General features: G+C 32.2%; 1 protein-coding gene and 1 long non-coding RNA gene across 3 annotated transcripts; both read right to left on the bottom strand.

Annotated features, from left to right (window-relative positions):
- Positions 1 to 1768: 1768 nt before the first annotated feature.
- On the bottom strand, positions 1769 to 2501 carry LOC137813757 (uncharacterized). The gene is made up of 2 exons (XR_011081504.2): positions 2410 to 2501; positions 1769 to 2302 (listed from the first exon to the last, which is right to left on the bottom strand). It is a non-coding gene; the product is annotated as an uncharacterized LOC137813757 (long non-coding RNA).
- A 1783-nt stretch (positions 2502 to 4284) lies between these two features.
- Positions 4285 to 11168, bottom strand: LOC137813756 (UBP1-associated protein 2A). 2 transcript variants are annotated; one of them, XM_068616172.2, is made up of 2 exons: positions 9551 to 11124; positions 4285 to 4476 (listed from the first exon to the last, which is right to left on the bottom strand). In XM_068616172.2, the coding sequence occupies exon 1, from the start codon at positions 10952 to 10954 to the stop codon at positions 9551 to 9553; it is 1404 nt and encodes a 467-aa protein (XP_068472273.1). In that variant the 5' UTR covers positions 10955 to 11124; the 3' UTR covers positions 4285 to 4476. The 2 variants fall into 2 exon arrangements, with proteins under 2 accessions (XP_068472273.1, XP_068472272.1); XM_068616171.1 differs by lacking the exon at positions 4285 to 4476 and adding an exon at positions 5413 to 5754 and having other exon boundaries at positions 9551 to 11168.
- Between the last annotated feature and the right edge of the window lie 3445 nt (positions 11169 to 14613).

Raw genomic sequence — 14613 nt, 5'->3', positions numbered from 1 at the left:
TAACTTATTTTAACATAATGTATTATTTTCCGTCAAATGAAAAGTTGTAAGGTTGAAATATGTACAAATAATTCATTATAAACTTATTACAAGCGATTATTGGACTATATGTTCATAAAAAAGTAAAATATTATTTTAAATTATCTCATACAAGATCACACTTTTATATTTATTTTTTTCCATACAATAATTAAGTATCGACCACATCCACAGCAAAATATTTTTTTTTTATGGGCTAAACCTCAACCACCATATAACAAATTTAAATTAACTTTTAATTTTTTTTAAATCTTTATCAAACCTATGTTTAAATCGATTTTTTATTATATAAATTTAGTGTTACATTTTTGTGTTTCTTAAACCCGCACAAGTTAACTAATATTACTTTGTTATTTTTTTTTAAATTATTGGCATGGATTTTACGTTATTTTAGGTTGATGTTATCTTTTTAATTATTTTTTTCCATTTTGCATTAGCTTTTGGTTGATATTATCCTTTTACTTCATTTTGTATAGGTTTAATCGACACAAATAGCGTCTATTACATAAAAATACATATGCATGACACCTAAACCATATTATTATTGATTAAGTTTAACCTATACATTTAACACCTTCACATGATATATTGGAGTAAGTGTCTATTTTCTAAAGTCCAATATTTTGACATCACAAAAATTAACTACACATCTAATAACTTAATAAAATAATATTTTGATATTTTTTTATTTAAAATACTAATATATATTGTTATAATGATTATCAAATGAATGTTTTAACTTTTTAGGGTCAAACTATACCTTTTTAAGTTCAAATAAGTATATATTATTACGGATCAATTTAGAGTATTTCTTTTTACAAGTCATAAATTTAAAAATTTCTAAATTTGTCCTAGTATTAAACGGTAAGGGATAGGGCTTGTGTTGTGAGTTCTTTGAATATTTTTACATACTTCATCTTTGTATGGTGGTTCTTAATGGTGATGCATGAAGTGTGAAGTGGATTTTGATACAAAATTACAATAAAGTGAAAATAATGAAGGAAGGAAAATTTAGAAAGGTGGGTTGCAGGCTTCCTTTTGAAGTTTTATTTGATTTATAACTTTGACTTTAATTTTGAAATAGTACAATCTTAGTCTAGAGACCTTCCATATTACACAATCTAGAATATCATACATAAAAGAATTTTGACTTTCGGATTGTGCAATCCATAATAACCCAAAAGTTTAAATGTATTATGAATTGCATCATTCGAAAGTCAAAATTGACTTATGAATTACATAATTTAGAATACATTTTAGACTTTCAAATTGTATTATGGATTAATAATTTTTAATACAATCTGGAAATTCAATTTGTATTCCGATTATGTAATTCACGGACCAATTTTGACTTTCAAATTGTGTAATCTAAAATATAATTTGTACTTCTAGATTGTGGAATTTAAAAATTAATCTTGCACTATTTTTTTAAGTCCATACTTAATTCATTTAAATGTATCATAATATCAAGTATTACATTTTTTTGTAGCCATTGTTACCATTACTTTACTAGTGATTATGACTTACAAAATTGGAATTTAAATTTTGGAACAAAATATCATATGAAATTGATAAGTTGTCTCATATAAATTTGATATTGTGAAATTGATTACTTCATTTAGACTCTTAAAAAACTTAGAAGGTTATTCTTTTAGAGCAGATAACTTCCCTTTAAGTAATTGCTAGTAACAAAACAACAATATTTACAAAAAGGACATGAAAACAAATGTAACTTTAAGAAATTAATAATTTATTTACTTGTAAAAATGTTACATACTGGTAAAATTAGTATCTCTTAGTCAATCATACATGTGTTTCAATGCGTCAACTCCCCAGGAATATTCTTCACACATCTATAAATCACTAAAGATACCCAAGTATGACACACTAATTTATGTTACACTTTTTGTTAACAAAAATTGTACATCTCGTAAGATGCAAAAATGAGCCATTACAATCTCATCTATGGTGAACACAACACTCCTTATAACCTTACAAAGCCAAACAAGACCTTGTGTGCACCATAACAATGTCTCATCTTTATCATAACATCACCTATGTGCACGCCTAGCAATTCAACCAATATTGTTGTAATTATAGTCGCATCCAACGTGAAGTATATGTAGAACTATCCCACAATAGGAATATGAAACAGTGTCGAAACATCATCAGTGTGATCATCATTTCAACTATAAGAAAATAGAAACTATTGGTATCTTGTGCCACTTCTCTATAAAGTAGATACCAATCCATTGTAAGTTATCTATAATTGATATTGCACAACAATAACAAATAATTAATTTTTTTTTTTGGAATAGTCATCCGAGAATATAACTAACACATCAGCAAAGGAAGTTTTTGAAAACAAACCTTATTCCTTTATGATAACACCGGCAGGGAATTGAGTGGTGGAGACAATTCCTAATAGCGAGAATATGTGTGGTAATACTGGGTTTGCAACACTGGCATGGAGGAAAGAACAACGACCACATAAAAGGGAAAAGACAAAGTTAAGAAGGGAAAAGAAAGAAAAAATAGATTAAAAATATATATTATACATTAATGATATTTGTGTCATTTAACCGCTCATGAAGAACACATGGAAATTATGAGGTGCAGAGAGAAATTTGAGTGTTTCGAATACTATTAGGGCTTCATCTAATTGTGAAGGTTAAGTTTACAAAAAATAATAAAAAATTAACGTTGAAATCTATTACATGATATTCATTTAATAGTGTCACAACGGTGTGTGTAACACTAGTACAAACATACCACTAATATGTTTATATTGAGTGTGATATCAGAAAGATGAAGATCGATCTTTTAATCTGCATTTCAAGTAAACCTAAATTATGAGTTACGACAAATCTTAGAATTTGTAGATAAAATGTAGGCTTTTAATTACATTTATTATGCCCGATCTCCCATTTTTCTTTAGAGCATATATATTAGCATACCAATTACAAGAAGATAACAAAAAAAAAATTATTGGATGCAGTACTTCGAATAATGCTACTAAAACTTTTCAACTAGATTGAGTTCAACTTCAATATTTTGTTTTAATAAATGATTTTATTAAATATCAACGCTGTTAATGGTGTAAATTTCATATTTCTAAAGCATTACAAATAAAAAATGGAATTACAAAGCTGTCTTGTTTTAAATTAAGCAATTTTAAACTTATCTAGATTTAATTTACAATTTAAGTGTATTACATATAATAATATTGTATCAAAGATCAAAATTACACGTTCGATCCCTAAGCATGACTGTTGGAAGATTTTAATTTTTATAAAAACTAATATTATAAATTTAATATAAATATCAAGATATTCAATAAAAACATACCATAAATTGACAAAATAAAATACAATTTAGTTCATTTAAAAATATGGATTTACGGTACAAAATATAACTTTATACAATTTGACAAATAAATTAAAATTATTAGAACAATTGTGACAAAAGATAAAAAAAAATCCAACTAAGAACACTTTAAACGGAGGGTATCATGATCCCATTGAAACATGCTGTACCATAAAATCTAAAATTCCAAATTTTAAAAAATTTGATGTTATAAGAATATAAATAAACTTTAAGTTATTAAATATAAATCTTGTAAAACTACTATAATAAAGAAAAGAAATCTTTAAAATGATATATTATAATAAAATCCAAAATAACATAAGACCCTTCGGCCCAAGAAGTATACCTATTGAAATCTCACACTTAGTTTAAGGCAAAGAAGATATGACTGAATTACACGTCATTTTGAGTTGATTAGTGTGAACAGAGTACAAATATAAGAAAAAAGAAAAGTGAAATGAAAGATAATGCCATATGTCATGAGCACGATGATTACCTTAGAAACCTATAACTTTTTACGAAGATTATGGTTAAAAATTCAAAAATAGGATCATCATCTAATTTGAAATAGCTAATCCAAGTCCACAGCAGTAAAAGAAAAACAACTATGCAATAACATCACAAATTTACAAAGAATGAAATAGGCATCTCCTACAAATTTCAATGGTAATGTAAATTCTATTTGATTTAATTTCTCAAATAAACTCTAATAAAAGAAAAATAAAATAATATTAACATATCTGTAAACTATAATCAATCTACACCAATTCTATCATACTTTAAATAATTTTTTAATTTTTAACATAAAATTAATTTTAACTCAGAAATTAGTTACATTATTTTCTTATTTTTTCTTTCATAAAATATCCCGTAAGAAAGTTCATCCAAACATGCCCCTAGTTATATTCAATATACTGAATGCAGCATCCAAACAAAAAGAGTTATAGTATCACCAGAATTTATTTTTCTCACACCGAAGTTGTCCAATATAAGCACAATAGAAGCACAATACACCATAGAAGCACAATACACTGTACCATACCTTCCAGTCCATGAAAGCCACCTATTCAACTGACAGTAAGCAGGACAACAATCAATCAGTATTACAAGTTGACTTCATCTCTTCAGAAAGAAGATTTAAGTAGAAAATTAAACATCCATAAAACACAATTTTAGGAAAATGTGATTTTCCGAATGTAACCACACTACAGTAAGTTTAAAAAGGATTTCTTAACATCCAAGAGTGAATAAAGAATTCATGAAGCATATATTGGAAGAAACATTTTGAAGACTGGTTCGGGGCAGCACCATATATAAATTAACAAACATGATACTAATTATAATCGTAAGCCTCGTACAACCATTTAACATTTCTGATAGTTACAGGAACAAAACATTTCATATTTTAGTTGAAAAATAAAATAAAATAATTTACCAGACATATCGCTGGGACCAGAGAAAAACCCCAAATTGATAAAAAACAAAAATCCACAGCGTTGACAACTTCAAAAAACAATTTTAAACAAGCTTGGCAATGACAATGAAAGATTGACAATTTCAAGTTAAATGAGAAAAAAGAGGACCCCTGTGTGTTTTTCGGTTGCAAGGTAGAAAAGAAAGGCTTCAGAGAACTAAACAAAATACAAACATTCTCAACAAATTAAAAGGATATGTTTATTTTATTCTTTTTAATCTAATCAAATAACACTATTGGTGCATTGTTTAAAGCATATGGCCATCAAACCTGCAAAATAACTGCAAAGATTAGATACACATACTGCTATCAGAAGTAAAATAAAAAGAAAAAGAAAAAAACGACTTGATATGTTGGGTTTAACCTATATTTTAAAGGGGATGAGATATTAATAACCAAAAGCACTTGACATACAATGAAATTTCATTTTGATGATCACATGTTGAAGAAGAATGAAATTGTAAAGAAATAAATAAAATAATAAAAAAACAAAGGGAAACAGTATCAATCAATCATAGAAAACACTATGAAGCTACTTGTGAATACCAAGTTGAATTGCAATGGTCCACACAAACATAAATTTCAAAATATAGTTTGTTCAGCATCCCAAGCTCCTCATAATCCAGATAAAACTTTAACTCGCAATACAAAAACAGTTCCATAGGGTTTTTTTAAGATAAACTGTCAAAATACTACAATATTTTGAAACTGAAGAAAAGAAGAAAACGTAGGTGGCGAAAACAGAACTCCATTTGATATTTTAAATGTTCTGATAATTGTAACATTTCATTATAAACACGCCAATTGCATCAGCTCCTTAAACTTCAGAAGAATCACCAGGCCAGTAATAAAATACTGATGCACTTATGAGGAATCTGCAAAAATGAATAAAAAAGCATGAAAAACAATTTAAGTGGAAAAAAATGGAAGGGCCCAAAAACCACGCTTTAGCAAAATTGGCTGAGAACTATTGAAAATCAAACTCCAAGATCAAAATTCTGACATTCAAGGTGATGAGAATATCACAGTTGGAAAAGTTTTTTTTAAAAAAAAAAAAACTGTTGCAAATATAGAGAAAATCACTTACCAAGGAAATATAGGACAGAAAAAAGTTTGCAACCGTGAGAAAACCAAGAAAGAATATTTTTTTACATAGACACGAAAAAACATTGAAAAAGACTAGGAATTTCATGCTTCCGTCAGACCTCATCCAGACATTGTTTTCTATCTGGTCGGACATGGGATGTCTGGGGAAACATGAAACTGGAATCAGTAATAGTCCACAAAATTAGGCACTGATGCATGACACTAACATTTAAGCTGGGTGGCTCGCTACTACAACCCAAGGCATAGATGAAAGATATGACTGAGCTCATCGCCTTCTCTCAACTCAATCCTCTCTTAGTCCATCATCTTATCTTCATTGTTGTCTCTCTCACACTGGCAGCCCAAGCCTCTATTCTTTGTTGTGACTTCACATTCATGAATGGTTATATAGCAGACTTCACATTCACAAGTCACCTGCTGTTTTGCTGTTCTATTCTACACATTACTTCAATTTCTTTGTTCCTCTGTTTTGCTCTCCAATTGTACTTCTCAATAGAAGTCTAATGGTTAGGCTGTTTTCTGTTAGTGTTTTACTTCACATGGTGTGAAGAAATTAAACTTTTATCTAACAAGTTGCTAAATTGTAACTTTAACTTGTTGACACTTCTGGGTCGCATGTGACCTAAGGCATTTTTATTTAAAGCTTCACTAAATATTAACAGTAACTTAAGGGTAATTTTTCTTATCTATGCTATATTTGAAAACACAAATAGTTTAAGTTTAAAAACTATTTTTGTTTAGGTAGGATGCACTGGTTCACATTGTATTCACAATTTGTGTCCCCCTCCTTGGGAAAATCTCAAATTTAAAAACCATGCATTCAACAAATTATTAAAATATAATAATATTCACAATATGCATGCATGTATGAACAGTATAGGCAGAAAAAAAGAGTATGAACAGTTAAGCTTATGCTGTTATGCAGAATCCAACAGAAATTCCAAGGAACATTTAAAGTTTATATATTAGCTTCCTAAAAGCATATCTTTAAGGGTCCATTTGTTTGAGATTCTTTTATATGGAAAATATTTTTAAAACTGAAAATATATGTTTAAATAAATTATAATACTTTGTAAGTTATTCAGGGGATTTTATCCAGAAGAGAAAATAAATAGCTTATGGAAAAAGATATAAACAAAAGATGTACCACAAAATTATAATACATATGTAAGTTTTTCATGGGACTCATAAAGTGCTTCAGAGTTTTGTTTCCACAAGCTAAAACAAATAGCTTCTAGAAAAAATATATAAACAAAAGATGTATCACAGAATTAACTTTTATTAGCTTGCTTAAACAAATAGGACATATATGCAATAACCTTGAATTTTTTTTGTTTCACTTCCAACCAGAATTTCAGGTAATAAATAAGTAACCCGAATCCCCTTTGTTCTCAAGAAATTGAGAACCAACAATCCAAAGAGTGTTAATTAGACACAAACCTCTTATGTATGGCCCTATTCCAAATTCAAGGGACAACATGAATCAGTATTTGACAATCTATCCCCAAAATTAACACTTCCATTTTCCTCTGTTGCAAATATTCATAACACGCCAAAAAATTTACCTGCGGCATTTTGTTGCTATAATTGAAAATTAAAAATTCTTAATCAAATTATAAGGAAATCACATTTCTTTTATCATCTATGTATTATTGTATGTCCATTCCATAGTTGATCCAAGGTAATAAAGATATATACTTTAATCAAAACAGACAAAAATTTATGTTACTAAACACACAAAAGTTACATTCTAAGCTTCTACAAATAGACCGTGGATATAAAGCATTATACAATGTGCTGTAGAACACACCATGTTTTTATACTAATCAACAAGAGCTGCCCGACCAAGTGGTCATTCTTAATCCAATAGAAAAAAAGAAAACCAAACACAGTCAATTACACATAGGCTATATTAGAGGGCTAGAGGTGATAGAGAAAGGATGTATTCTCCATATAGAATATGGGAACTTCAACATACAAAATATTAACATGACTATAACAGTCCCACAAAGGACTACACTCAGCAAAAGATGTGAAAAGGTCAAGCATAGAGGAATTATGAACAAGAAAAAGAGAATCCAAAAGAAAAAGCAAGGAATAAACAAGAACGCTTATGAATGAAAAACTATATAAATCATTGATGTCAACTACAAACATCTGGTCTATCCCCAGTTCACCGTCATTCTTTATTCTCAGTTAGTTACTTTCAACTCCTCCTGCACCTCTTTTATCTACTTTACTTACCAAAAAAGATTTACACAACTACACTCCTCATTCCAACTCCTAAGACCTCCCACTACACTGTCTAAATTAATTGCTTCATCCTCCATGTCCAATGACATAGATAGAAACAGCCATAATCCAATCAACAAATGAGAATGAACACTATAACATCATGTTCCAGCAGAAAGATATAAATTCTAGATCACAAGAGGCTACTATTGTTACCTGAAAGAATAAGCAATTTGAGTTCATGTCATGCAATCAATATATCCTATTTGCCACACTAGAAAATTGACAATATAAGCATTAGTGCCCTGTTTGGTAGTGACTAAATACGCTGGAATGAGAGTGAGGGTGGGTAGGGAAGAGATTGAATAGAAGGGCATTTCAGTGGTTTGGTACAGATATACATGGGAATTAGTTTAAAATATTTGTTGGTGCAAATAGGAAAAGGATAGAACTATTTGTGTGATGTTTTAGTCTCCTTGGATCCCATATAATCAATTATGGCATATATCATGATCGATTACAAGGAATGTATATGTAACAAAATGTAAAAAATTAATTCCAAGTAGTGAAGAAAAGTTTCTTTTCCACTTTTTTCTCTTTTCTGAAACCAAATCATCTCAAAAAAGTTAACTAACACTTTTCTCTTCCATTACTCTTACTTAAATCAAACAACCTATATCTCTACGCTATTCCTCATCTATTTCCCTTCTTTTCTTTTTCACCTACCCACTTTCTTCCGATCTGTCAAACACCGTATAAGATACCAAAAAAGGAAAAACCAATACCTTGCTTTCACTTTCTCCAAAATCTACTCCACATTCCCAGTTACAATTCTCCAAAGGATAGAACTATTTGTGTGATGTTTTAGTCTCCTTGGATCCCATATAATCAATTATGGCATATATCATGATCGATTACAAGGAATGTATATGTAACAAAATGTAAAAAATTAATTCCAAGTAGTGAAGAAAAGTTTCTTTTCCACTTTTTTCTCTTTTCTGAAACCAAATCATCTCAAAAAAGTTAACTAACACTTTTCTCTTCCATTACTCTTACTTAAATCAAACAACCTATATCTCTACGCTATTCCTCATCTATTTCCCTTCTTTTCTTTTTCACCTACCCACTTTCTTCCGATCTGTCAAACACCGTATAAGATACCAAAAAAGGAAAAACCAATACCTTGCTTTCACTTTCTCCAAAATCTACTCCACATTCCCAGTTACAATTCCAATATGATAATACAGTACCCAACAGATAAAACTAATGCCAAGCAGGAAAACAAAATCAAACATCAAAGACACAAACCAAGCACACACAACAAAACCATACCTAATGCCCCATGTAAGGCGCACCACCACTACCATATTGCCCTCTTCCAGAACCACCCTGCCCTATCTGCTGATTCTGATTCGGATATGAAGCCTGCAAGCCCACCTGGGTTCCATATCCTCCAATGACACCGGGACTAATATTTGACTGAGCACTGTAACCACTCTGTACTCCAGCCCCCGAAGCAGGCACACCAGGGTTCACCGCAGCACTCGTTCCAATACTCCCCAACAAATTCGTCAGCCCCAACGTCCCCTGCGACGCCAGGAGGGCCGTCAACGCCTGCCCCAATGCCGGATTCAACGTTGCCTGGTTAAACCCAATCCCTGGCCCAGCTGGAGCCATCAAGTGCCCCGGCTGTGCTGCCGCAGCACCACCAACATACGCACCACCTGTATTGGCAGTATCATTCCTCTGATACTGGGTCCGCTGAGCCTGGGCATTTACGTTCCCGTGTTGCTGCTGCTGCAACTTCCCAGGCTTGGGCCCATCAATCGCCTTCTGGCAGTGCAAAATATGCCCCTCAAAGTCCTTATGAGGCTCCTCCAAGGCTCTCCTCGCACTCTCCGCACTCCTGTAAACAAACAAACAAAACCCTTTCGGTTTTCCGGTTAGCTTATCCAGCCCCAAAGGTCCCTCTTCAATTTCCCCGAACCGTGAAAAGAACGCCAGAAGCTTCTGCGGATCGAGTTCCGCACCGACGTTGCTCACGTAGATCTTCCTCTGCGTGTACTCCGAACCCGACGATGACAGCACCGGCGCCGAGGAAGGCAATGCCTGCGGCTGGCTCTGGCTGCCACTGACGGGGCCGATGGACGCCAGCTGGCACGCCGTCATACGGTTGCCGATCTTCTTCTGCGGCTCCTTGAGAGCGTTGCGCGCGCCGCGCCGCGTCTTGAAGAGGATGAAGCCGTAGCCCTTGGACTTGCCGGAGACCTTATCGGTTACGGCCTTGCAGTCCTCGATCTCTCCGTACTGCCGGAACGCACTGATTAGGGTTCCCGCTGTGGTGTCCCACCCCAACCCGTGCACAAAGATCTTCCTGTGCACGGGATCCTCGTTAGCGGCCTTGCGGATCCGGTCCGCCACGTCGCGGTGATTTGCTGCCGCCTCGCTAAGAAGGTTCACGATCTGTTCCTTGCTTAAAGGTTCCAAAAGCTTCTCGATCGGGTCGTCGTCGTCTTGTTGTTGTTGTTGTTGCTCTTGATCGTCTTCTTCTTCTTCTTCTTCTTCCTCCTCCTCCTCCTCTTCTTCTACTTCCTCTTCTACTTCTTCTACCTCCTCTTCTTCCTCTTCGACTTCCTCGTACTCGGGTGGCGCAATTTGGGGTTCAGGTTGGTGAAGCTTGAGCGGAGGCTCAGCGGATTGAGAAGATTTGGGTGCTGCCTTTCGCTTCTTCCCCATCGGCGATTTCTCAAGTGCAGTGCAGAAGGTGGCACTAGGGTTTTTTCTGATTAGGATTTAGGAATCAATCACATTCACTCTCACATGATACTCTTCTATGTATTTATTTTATTTTTTCTATATCCTCTTTTTTAGCCGCCACAATTCTTTTTCTATTTTGCTTTCCGGATAAGAAGATTTTAAGGGGATTATATGGATTTCTACCTTTCTTTCCTCCTCTTTTCAAAACTTTGTTTTATATTTCCATAATTATTTCCTCCACTTATTCACAATATATTGAAAAAAAATTTAAATTACATGTCTTATAAGCCTTTTAATATATATATATATAGGGATATAATTTTTTATAACTCTTCTAGTGTTATATGTAATAGTATATAAAGTTTATATTCTTATTTTACCCTTAACTTATTTTATATGTAATAATATATTCTTATTTTACCCTTAACTTTATTTTAAAATTAAAAAATAATAATCAAAACAAACTATCTATGTGATAAAACTAAGTTTATATATCTTTCAACAACATAATGTATCCCAAATTATCCTTTTTTATCCAATATCATTATTAATTATATTTTTAAAAATATAAGAAAAAAAAGATTACTTCTTTTCTGCTAGGTTTTAATAAGATAATTTTATCTTTACTATTATATAATAAAATAGATGATAGTATAATTTATAATTATAAATAATTGTATAATTCATAAGAGATTATATATTCTTTTTATACTATTCACCATATATGTTAAAGACGTATATCTTATATTGGAGAGAGTGCGATAAAATTAGACTTTTAACAAGACTTTATTAAATCAATTTTTACAAATATCATAAACTTAAAGAGAAATAAAGAAATTCAATATATATGAGAAAAGTTTTTAGAGACATTCTAATTAAAACAAAACTAAATAGCTTTATCGAGTTAAGAAAATCTTAAGGGTTCTTAAGATTAGTATAGATAAGAATAACATCTTCGTGTCTATATACTTGTGTTATGTAAACTTAATTCTCATTTGTTTGGATCATATGATTCAGTTAACTTAACCCAATGTGTTTATACTCATTTTACTCTTAACACTTTTTGGATACAAGGCTTAGTAAGGGATGTGTTTTGCCACACCTTTACACGCCTACCAACACCTATATAAGGAGAAATCTTACACACATTTACAAAAAATTGAATGCATGTAAACAATAAGTATATTTTTTTTAGAAGAGGGTGATTCTTTCTCTTTCCTTTGAGAACTCTTATATTGGATGAGATGTGAAATTGCAAACCTCCACCATCTTTCTTGTTTCCCTAATGCCTATGTCCAGTGTCTTTTAAAGTTCCTTATTTTTCAACTTCATTGTTATAACTAGTTCCTACTAAAGATATATTTCTTTTTTCCCTTCACTCCCTTTCTTGGTCTATAATCTTATTCTTTGAGAACCTTGCTTAGTGGTCTTCATTCACAACTCATACAACCAATACCTTCCTATTTTTACTAAGAAGTACTCACCTTTCGTCATAGAACCATTATGCCAAGTCAAACCATGTTATGGTATAAACAAGTTTCAATATGATTAGATGGTAAGTCTAAATATGAGAGTCTTGTCATAAACACTCATGATTTTGATCACCCTCTTTCCTTAGATTTTACTATATGATAGGAAAATTTTGTTTTCATATTTTCATAGTAGAAGCTAAGTAAAGATAGAAACACCAATTTCGTTTCTGTTTCAAAAAATCAACATAAGCAAGGTGTGCAAACCTTGTGGATGAAAATAAGTAAGGTATATCAACCTTATGGGTGAAAAAAATGAGGTGTATCATCCTCATGATGGAAAAAAGCAAGGTGTACCAACCTGTAAGGCTTTGGAATTCCATTTTTCTTACTCTGTGGATAGAAACCTAAACTAGATTTTCCAAAAATACAATTTTGATATGCTAGAACAGTCTCAAAGTTTGATTTTCCTTTTGAAAGCTTATCCACAGATTTTACAAGGTAGTGAACCTTCTTTTCAAGAGATTCACAGTTTTCACAAAAACTAGAGCTACACTTGCAAGAAGAGTTTTTATAAATCAATTATATATTTTCAAAATCATTTTTCAAAATTTCCAACTCTTCTTCCAGTGCTTTAACTCTTTTTTCCAACCAATTATTTAAACCTTTCATTCAGTTGTTCAAGAGAGCCAATCTATTAGCTTCCTCATGTGTTTCTTTGAAAGCTTCAAGAAGCTGACTGTAATTTTCAATATTAACAGAGGTGCAGGAACTTACACTGCTTGTGTCATTTTCACCTTTGGCCATTAGACACAAATTTGCTTCTTCTTTAAGAACTTGCTGAATTTCTTTGACAGCAAGCTAAGATTCTCTTCTTCACTGTGTCATCATTTGAATGCTGACAACTTTTGTTCCTAGCAGCCTTCAATGCAATTGTCCTCAATCTCTTGAGCACTTAGCCTGTTCATCTTTGACTCGTGCTCTCTCAACTTTCCAAACAATGAGGTAGTGGTCATGGAGGTTAAATCCTTTTATTCATATATGGCAGTAACCTTGGGCTACCATGATCTACCAAGACACATGAGAATTTTGATATTTAGCTCCTCTTTATCAAATGTTTTCCCAAGACTCAAAAGATAATTCAATGTGAGTAAACTTTTTTTGCACTTCTACAATTGTTTCTCCCTTCTGCATTCTGAACATCTCATATTCTTGTATGAGAGTGTGCTTTCTTGCTCTTTTCACATCATTGGTGCCTTCATGAGTCACTTCAAGAGTATCCCACATCTTCTTTGTTGTTAACATTGAGACCCTGAAAAACTAATTAGAACTTAGTGCAAATGTGATAATGTTCTTAGCAATACAATCATATTGTGCCTTTTTACTTTCTTGCTCCGTCCATTGGGAGCAAGGTTTTTTAGAAATTTCTTCTTCATTTTCAATCATAGGAATAAAAGGACCATTTTTTATTGCATCCCAAATACCTTTGTTAATTAATTCAACAAAGAATTTCATCCTTACCTTCCAAAATTGGTAATTCACACCACAAAACAGTGGTGGTCTATTTATAGAAGCACCTTCCCCAAAAGGTAGCTTATCAGCCATAAAAATAGATTTTGGATCAAACCTTGAGTAACTTTCAAGAACCTTGCTCTTTATGCCAATTGTTAGAATTGTAGGCCTAAAACAAGAGAGGGAGGGGGGTGAATTGTTTTTAAACGTTTTTCGCAAACTTTAAAGGTGTGGAGAAAGCCAATGAATAATCAAAGTCAAAGGAATGAAAATGCTCAAGTTACAAAACTGTTTTAGTTTATTTCCAGAAAATCAACCAGTTGTTTTTGCGATTCAACCGATTGTTTTTATCAGCAGTTTATAAAAATAACTTAAAACATATATAATTGAGATTAGGGAAAGAGAGAACCACACAACCAAATTTATACCGGTTCACTCTTACACCAAGAGCTACATCCAGTCCTAAAAAATCACTAGGTATTCCACTATGTAATCAAACCTAGATTACAAAACACAAACACCAAAGACGTGATCTTGAGCCCTTCAAGAAAACTCACCATTTTTGATACACAATTCACTACAAGTCAAAATACCCTCTGACTATAGACACCAGTACCTTACAAGTTTTACAAATATGAAACAAATACAAGTAAGAAC

This window comes from Phaseolus vulgaris, chromosome 1 (assembly GCF_051622355.1).
Source record: "Phaseolus vulgaris cultivar YP4 chromosome 1, ASM5162235v1, whole genome shotgun sequence".
Classification (NCBI taxonomy): domain Eukaryota; kingdom Viridiplantae; phylum Streptophyta; class Magnoliopsida; order Fabales; family Fabaceae; genus Phaseolus; species Phaseolus vulgaris.
This window is presented reverse-complemented; position numbering and strand designations above follow the sequence as displayed.

Coding starts and splice junctions, on each gene's coding strand:
- LOC137813756 (XM_068616171.1), bottom strand. CDS start 10,954: ATGGGGAAGAAGCGAAAGGCAGCACCCAAATCTTCTCAATCCGCTGAG.